Below are 9,123 nucleotides of genomic sequence, written 5' to 3'. Positions count from 1 at the left end.
GGTCAGGGTTAGGGTCAGGGTTAGGGTTAGGGTCAGGGTTAGGGTTAGGGTTAGTAAAGTCATGGTTTGGGTTAGTGTGAGGGGCCACCTAATGTTGGAAAAAAACGCAAACGCGGTAAAAACGCACTAAAAACGCATACAAACGCATAAAAACGCTGCGTTTTTTTCATGCATGCTCATAAAAATGCTTGAAAAAAACGCAGCATCTGTATGCGTTTGTATGCGTTTTTTCAATGCGTTTTTTTGCGGGAAAAACGCGCTGCAAAAAAAAGCAAGTGTGAAACTAGCCTAACCTGATTTCCATAACTCTGGTTAAAGACACTATAGAAATGCTCATGCGTTCGAATAGTGTCTAATTATAATTTAATTAAAGGGTTATTCCGATCTCAACAGATCTTGAGACTGTAGCACCTATGGATACGTTAAAACTTGCTAGGATGGAAACAAAAAACACTTTTCATTAGGACTTTTAGATTTTTAAGTATTTAATCAGAAAATGGACTATTGTTTAAATCAGGTTTTACGTTAGGTGTAAAAATACATTTAATAAAAACCTAACAAATGGGTCATTTTCTTATAACACATTCACTTTGAGTCATCCGTACAGAAATTCAGAAAGTTCATAAACATTTTCTCACAATTGCTATTTGCGATTTTTTTTTTATCTCGCATTTGGTGGCATTAATGGGGAAGAAGATTCCTAGAAACCAAGACAGAAATACGGTAATCTGTATGGTTCAAGGCCGGATTCATACATCTCTGTGTGTTACGATCCGAGTATAGATCACGATGTATGGACTAATCGCAGGTCTCTTGTCACGAAGTTGACAGCCTCATATATGCCTATGAGACTGCTGAGTTCGGTTAAGGAGGCTCGGGGACAGTCCGTGCATCATGCAGTTACATATCGGTGTGTTAATGTAGTTTAAAGGGAATCTGTCAGCAGGTTTAGCCATTTTTGATCGGAGAGAAGCATGATTTACGGGCTGAGACCCTGATTGGAGCGATGTGTCACTTACTGGTCCACATGCTGTCACTGATACAATCACTTTTTTCTCTGCTGTAGATCTAGCAGTGCTCAAATGATGAGTTGTATAGCTCCACCCACACCACTGATTGGCAGATTTCTATGTAGAATGCATATTGACAGAAAGCTGATAATCAGTGGTGGGGGCGGAGTTACATGGAGAAGTTGACTAGGAGGCACGAGACACCTAGTCCTGTAGTGATAATCTCCCGCTGATAAAACACTGATTTTATTTAAACAGTAAAACAGCCCAGTATGCGACACATTGCTGGAAACAGGGTCTCAGACCCTTATCGTGCTCTCAGATCACATAGCAGAAACCTTCTAAAAGATTCCATTAAAGGTTGTGACACGGTAACAAGCACCTTGATGCCACACATTATCTGTGACCTGACAGACAATACAGAAGTACCTTCTAAAGAAAAGCTCAGCACACACTCTCCTTCCCACCCATGACTCCTCCATAGCAAACATAGAAATATGAAAAAATAAGACTTATCGGGTAATCCATCTGTAATTTGTAGACAACATGTTCCCTTTACGCAGGTGAAAAGTTTCAGCTCTAAAACTAATCACAAATGACTGGAACGAGGTATTCAAGGTATCATGAAATCAACAGCTGCCTGCAAACTTTTTGAGGTTTTTTCATCTGGCTGGTCCAGAAAAGTCACATTAGCTCACCAGCGGCGATTTAACAGACTAAAGTACACTGTTCATTATTGGGTTCCTCCCATCATAAAAATTAATGGCATATTACTAGAAGTCATCACTTTCTGATCGGTGACTGCTTAGAATGAATAGTTCTCTACTGAGCAATCAATATTCCCTCCATTTCCTGTATCACTGGTGGTCCGAGAGGTTGAACTATCACTGTTCAAAATACAGAGGAGCAACAGGATTTGCACTACCCTGGATTGGCAACTAGTTTGGTCTTTTATGGCAGCCAGATCGGGGCAATGTTCACGTCTGTGCCAGAAACCATTAAGTACATCTTCATTCCTGGAGTGATTTCCCTTTCCCCTTCTTCAGGATCATTTGCAGCTTTAGAGATTCTGTCCTAACCTGAATGTTCCCACCTTTCTTCTTTCTGACTTCCTGTATACAACCTGGTCCCTCTGCTTTATATAGACATGAGTGAATCGGCTGAAATTTGAATTGGGAGGTCTGCTTGAATTTGGTTAGAAGATTCGATTTACATCAAATTTATTCAATGCAAAGTAAATGTTCCTTATTATCCTCTGAGGCCTGTCTAAACCTCAGCCAGAGAAAATTAACACGGATTAAAAATTTGTTTAAAAATTCTACACACCTCTCCCTGACCCCACCTATCCAACCAAGCAACCCTTCTCCCGTCCACGTTCTGCTCCAGTCATCACTCATCTCCTCCTGCAGAGTCATGGCACCTTTGGTTCCTTCAAACGGACTATGCCTCGAAACGTCAAGACGTCAGGATGACTCATGACATTACAGGGCGACGTCATGATATTTGAAGGCAAAGTGTATAATTTTTTTCAGGGCTATTCGGCATGGAGGGGCCGAAAACGCAGTGGTAGAAAGGTGCAGCAAAGCTAAACATGGCCAAAAAAAGGTGGGTAGAATTAAGCAAATTGCATAACATTTGGATTCACCTGAATGCACAAATTTTAGGAAATTCTAAATTAATCGGATTTAGTTGGAATCAATTTGCTCACCTCTGGCTCTCTATAACAGTGAAAGTATGTGCAGAGTTTTTGGGTCTTCCTTGGCGTCTTTTAGTTCATTTTCTCAGCGGCCAGGCCGACAGCGTCTTTTTCTTTAATTGTGTATATAAACTACTCAGCAGCTTCCAAGCAGAAGAATGGACCAGTCACGTTTTTCGAAACCTGAAGGGGTTTAAAAAGCCCAAAAGGACGAAATGTGCGCACGACAAGTCGTTTTGACATTGCAGTGCATAAGGTAATTTGTTTTGTAATATTTTTTAGGGCTTTGTCAGGCGAATTCCAATCCGAATCTCTTTGATAAAAACGTATGGCGCACATAAGGAAAAAATTCCCAAAAATTCAAAAAAAGCACATTTGAAAGGTTGACTCACCAAAACCCTGACTAATGCACTAGCAGGATGCAGCAGACCTCCATTGGTAAAGGCTGGGGCAGCACAAGTGCATTCCACTGATGAGGACAGCCAGTAACCCAAGAGGGTCTGGCTGCCCAGTGGAAAAAATGCACTCAAATAGGGCTTGCATAGGACATCAGTCACACAGATAAGTGTGGTGCAAAGTGTCTGAACAGCCTATTAATGACGCCCATAGTATTAGCAGGCGGGCCGCTCAGCACTGTATACATGCATCACACAGGAAAAACCAAGCCAACATGAAGAGGTCTAGCTGCATCCCGCAAAAATGATAAAAAGTGCAAAAAGATGAAAAGATATGGGGTATTAGTTACTATTTTGGCCAAAGCAGATTAGCCAGGGTTTGGTGAGTCAACCTTTCAAATGTGTTTTTTTTTTTAATTTTTGGGAATTTTTTCCTTATGTGCGCTGTTCAGATTTAGTGTTAGGGACTCACAAAATTTGGGGACCCTTGACGTTGGGTTGTGAGCTAATCTGCTTTGGCCAAAATATGTTCCCTATGAAAGAGCCTCTGCCAGCCTGCTTTGGCAGTGTCTTATGTAATAATGAGGACCACAGCTATAGAAGTGTGCTCTCACGTGAGACGAGCCATAGTGGCATGTAACAGTAAAACAGCAAAATCTATGTAAATTGGATTAAATTTTTTACTTTTTGCTCAATTTTTTCTATTTTTTTTGTAGCAATTCTCACTTTGGTAAATCCAGACTGCAGGAAACGTGAAGCTTGGTGCATTGCGTACTCTGTGATATAAAACAAGGAATTAATCTACAGCAATGCACAGCTTCAGAACAATGCACAGCTTCAGAACAATGCACAGCTTCAGAACAATGCACAGCTTCAGAACAATGCACAGCTTCAGAACAATGCACAGCTTCAGAACAATGCACAGCTTCAGAACAATGCACTTTAAGAAATAGACAGCATTTCACAACAAAAAGAAAAGATACAAATGAAGGTAAAACTCAGGAATGGCACAGAAGATACTAAGCTTAAAAACAGTTTAAAACAGGACCGGCAGGACCAGAACTGACGTCGGACCAAACAACTGTTATGTGGATGAATAATATTATCTGTACATTGTGCGACTTATCCTCCTCAGTCACCACGATCCTGGAGTGACGTCAGGAGCGCCGAGGACACGAGATCTCACTAGAATGGCACAGTTTACTGTATGTCCTGGGAAGCTGGTTCAGCCGAGGCTACAACGTGTCCCAAGAGTGACGCAGCCTTCAGCAGTTCGGCCTGGGACGCTGGGGAAATCCACAACACGCTCCTCAGCATTAAGTTGGCAGCGGGTCATCATCTCCTTTACTGCATTTACATTTGCAGCACAAAACAAACGGTGTGGCCAGTAAGAGGAAGGGGGAGGCTACTAAAAGAAGGAGGCCGAATCCCGCAAATATTCCAACCACCTGTGGAGGAAAGATGAAGATTAAAAGAGGTTTAAAGGTAAGTCAGTGACATCTAGATATGTCATAATATCTATCTACATCAAAATATATCGTTCTCTTTCATTTATTCATCTTTCTACCATCTGTCATCCATCTATCTCTATATATCTATGTATTTATAATCATGTGTCTTATCTATTATCTCTCTAGATCAAGTCTATCAATTGTATCAATGAATATTACTGTATCATCTCTATTTCAAATCTAGATAGATAGATATGAGATAGATAGATAGATAGATAGATATATGATGGATAGATAGATAGATAGATAGATATATGATGGATAGATAGATATGAGATAGATAGATATGAGATAGATAGATATGAGATAGATAGAAGGATAGATATATGATAGATAGATATGAGATAGATAGATAGATATATGATGGATAGATAGATAGATATATGATGGATAGATAGATATGAGATAGATATGAGATAGATAGATAGATATGAGAGACAGATATATGATAGATAGAAGGTTAGAAGGATAGATATATGATAGATAGATAGATAGATAGATATGAGATAGATAGAGATAGATAGATATGAGATAGATAGAAGGTTAGAAGGATAGATAGATAGATATTAGATAGATAGATATTAGATAGATAGATAGATAGATAGATATGAGAGATAGATATATGATAGATAGATAGATAGCAATGTAATAAATAGGGAATTCAGATAACACTGCATGAACCTGTCACCAGCCACTATCTGCACAGTACAGATATAAAGAACAATTACAGTAAGTGCAATAAGGGGGTGTAAACAGATGCTATGAGTGATCAGATTTGGAAGAAAATTTTGGAAGTGCAGAACTGGAAGAAAATCACTTTTTTATTTTCAAAGAAAAAAATATTAAAATATCCAGCGCATGGCTATACTATGATCAAGAGCACAGTACGTGCTCGAAACGCGTTTTCCATGTGTTGGATTTTTTTATATTTTTTTCTTTGAAGTGCATTCCAGTGAATTGGCACAGTATGTGAGAAGTCATGGATACGGGAGTTCAGAGGTTGAGATTATTGAGAATGTTAATCTTAGGTCATTAGCAAAACGGAGGGCACAGGTAGAATAGCAGAATGAGATGAGGGGACGAAAAGCAGAGGGGTGCTGAACCGTGGAGCACTTTGTGTGTGAAAGTAATACGTTTATACGTTTATATTAGACTCTGTAGCAGATGGGCAACCAGTGCAAAGACTGGCACAGGGTGGAGGCATCGGTGTAGCGGCTGGAAAGAAATATGATCCTGGCTGCTGCATTCAGGATGGATTGAAGAGGGGAGACTTTAGTGAGAGGAAGACCAATTAATAGAGAGTCGCAATAGTCCAGATGAGAATGATTACGAGCGACAGTCCAACAGGAGCAGTATATAGGGAGAAGAGGAGGGGGCCAGGGAAGAACCCTGAGGAACCCCGACAGTAAGAGGAACGGAAGATATTAGATAGATATATAACAGATTAGACACATAGATTCTATCGATCTAAATATTTATTTTATGTATCTTTAGGGCCTGTTCACATGTTGCAGATTAGCTGCTTTTTTTTCCTGCACAGATTTGCAACAAAAACCTGAAGATTTTCCTGACGCCAGCTGAGTGAATGAGAATCCTGCAGTCTCTTGCACATATAGCTTATTTTTTCCTTGCAGATTTGGTGCATCAAAAACACTCCTATTTTATGCTGCATTTTTTCCTGCCAGGAGATGCAGAAATGGTGCAGAACTTTCTGCACCAAATACTTAAAGGGGTATTCCCATCTTCAAATTCCTATTCCAATATGTAGTAGGTGTAATAATAATATTATCAAATACCTTCAATTAGAAATGTAGGATAGTTCTTCTGATTTGCTTTTGTTACATTACTTACCGTATGTACAGGGCATTGAAGTAGCTTAGAAATCCATGTTCACAACCACTAACCGCTAACTAACTGCCAGTATACGAGTGACCGTAAAAATGGAAAATTAAGCTACTACAATGCCCTGGGGTAAGCAACATGGTGAATCAGAAGAACTATACTACATTTCTAATTGGAGGTACTTGCTAATATATTACTACATACTGGCATATGATCTTGGAGATGGGAATACCCCATTAACATGTGCACATACCCTAAGATTTACACTACTTTATTAAAGTACGGTAATTCATTCTAATAGTCGTTAAGTTCATTAGGAATAATCAGTGTTAGCCTAACATGAAATATTAATGATTTAATACTTATTTTAATTAAGCATTCATCTATATTTCATGCATCGGTCATTAGTACAATCTTCAATTATCAGCAGCTTTATTGACCAGAACTACTGCTGTTTCAACACCAGGGGGCAGAAGTTACATAGAAAATGACACACATCCTACTATGACACACAGAAATAGAAGATTAAGGTTTTCCTTCTTGTCTTTAATTCTAATCTTTGTTTTACCTTTGATATGTTTCTACAACGCAAAGCTTTAACCCCTTAATGACCTGAGAAATAAAATAATAGGGCCCAGCGACAGGCGAAAATGCAGTGGGTTCTAGGTATATACGATAGCTGACACTATGTTGCTACGATATGTGCTAGCACCGACATTGTGGCCATATTGCTCCCATAGACGTGGCTGTCAATAGCGACAGTGGCATCTACGTGGTTAACAGAGGAAGGGTGCTCTTCCCTTAACTCCATCAGCAACCCGCAATCGTGATTTTATAGTACAGATGGTTGCCATGGCAACCTGATGCCAAAAACTGTCCTCAGGGACTGCGAGTTATGGTGATCTGCTTAACAACAGTTTAGTGGGAAAAAAATTAATTTTTCATTCTAATCATTCCATTTAGCGTTAATTTCTTTGCAGCATCTGAAGGGTTAACAAGCTGCCTAACAGCAGTTTTGAATATTTTCGAGGGGTTCTGGTTATAAAATGGTATACCTTTGGTGGGGTTTACAATATATAAGCACCCCAAAGTCACTTCAACTCTGAATAGGTCCCTAGAAAATAAGTTTACAAATTTTTTTTTAAGAAAAATTAAAAAGTTGCTAAATTTTGAACCCTTCTAACACTGTAAGAAAATTAGAGGACATTTGCAAAAATGATGCCGACGTAAAGTAGATATACAAGAAATGCTATTTCAGAACTTTTTATTCTGTACTATGACTAGCTGGTTTAAGGGTAAAACATTCAAAGATTAAAAATGGCTATTTGAAATTTTCAGCAAGTTTCCATTATTTTCACAAAGAAGTGCACTAACATAAAGTACAATGTGTCACAAACAAAAAAAATAATCTCAGAATCATTGGTGTACGCAGACGCGTTCCAGAATTAATACCACTTAAAGGGAATCTGTCACCCCTTTTTTTGACTATCAGCTGCCGGCTCCGACATCAGGGGCTTATCTACAGCATTCTGTAATGCTGTAGGTAAGCCCCCAAAGTAACCTGAAAGATAAGAAAAAAAGAGTTAGATTATACTCACCGGAGGGGGCGGTTCGGTCCGATGGGTGTCGCGGTCCGGCGCCTCCCATCTTCACACGATGACGTCCTCTTTTTTCCCTCCTGTCGTGGCTCCGGTCTGGCGCCTCCCATCTTCACACGATGCCGTCCTCTTCTTTCCCTCCTGTCGTGGCTCTGACGCAGAGCAGAATAATGTAGTGCGCAGGTGCCAGACCCGGAGCCACGACAGGAGGGAAAAAAGAGGACGGCATCGTGTGAAGATGGGAGGCGCCAGACCGGAGCCACGACAGGAGGGAAAGAAGAGGACGGCATCGTGTGAAGATGGGAGGCGCCAGACCGGAGCCACGACAGGAGGGAAAGAAGAGGATGGCATCGTGTGAAGATGGGAGGCGCCAGACCGGAGCCACGACAGGAGGGAAAGAAGAGGACGGCATCGTGTGAAGATGGGAGGCGCCAGACCGGAGCCACGACAGAAGGGAAAGAAGAGGACGGCATCGTGTGAAGATGGGAGGCGCCAGACCGGAGCCACGACAGGAGGGAAAGAAGAGGACGGCATCGTGTGAAGATGGGAGGCGCCAGACCGGAGCCACGACAGGAGGGAAAGAAGAGGACGGCATCGTGGCATAATATGGGTATGTGGACACAACGTCTTTTTCAGGTGCATTCCGCCTGAAAAAGCGCCGAAAAAAAAATCACGTAATGTCTATGTTCAGTCCTTTGTTACTTCTTTTAATCGCTTTACGGTTTGGAAACTGTAAAGCATGTAAAAGAAGAGACCTGCTCATACACTTTGTGCCGTCATAGTTGAAAACACAGGAAAAAGACACCGGAAACAGAAAAAGAACAACGACGGAACTGTCAGCGAAGCCACATCAGGAAAAAGACTGTTAGCTTTCTCCTCAAGCATCTTCGCCTAAGAAAATCTCACCGGCTCTTCAGTCGGAATTAAGATGCGGTGTGCACATATAGCAGAGACCTGGGCAAAGTGCGACCCATGGGACAAATCTGGCCCTCTGGATGTCCCAGTCCAAGCTGCAGACCGAGACAGCCAAGGGGCTGAAACAGTGACCCACTGCCCGCACTGTGCCCTCCC

At 41.0% G+C, this 9,123-nt stretch overlaps 1 protein-coding gene across 7 annotated transcripts in view; it reads right to left on the bottom strand.

Moving 5' to 3' along the window:
* Positions 1-467: 467 nt before the first annotated feature.
* Positions 468-9,123, bottom strand: part of RNF144A (ring finger protein 144A) — a 190,853-nt gene continuing 182,197 nt past the window's right edge. For 6 of the 7 annotated variants that reach the window (XM_073568171.1, XM_073568172.1, XM_073568170.1 and 3 more), the window contains one exon: positions 468-4,549. In XM_073568171.1, the coding sequence (XP_073424272.1) occupies positions 4,418-4,549 (132 nt within the window). In that variant the 3' untranslated portion in view covers positions 468-4,417. The remainder of the gene's footprint in view (positions 4,550-9,123) is intronic. The other variant, XM_073568168.1, reaches the window with a different exon arrangement.

The sequence above is a fragment of the Dendrobates tinctorius genome, unplaced genomic scaffold (genome assembly GCF_039654945.1).
Source record: "Dendrobates tinctorius isolate UK_male_01 unplaced genomic scaffold, ASM3965494v1 ptg000021l, whole genome shotgun sequence".
NCBI lineage: Eukaryota > Metazoa > Chordata > Amphibia > Anura > Dendrobatidae > Dendrobates > Dendrobates tinctorius.
This window is presented reverse-complemented; position numbering and strand designations above follow the sequence as displayed.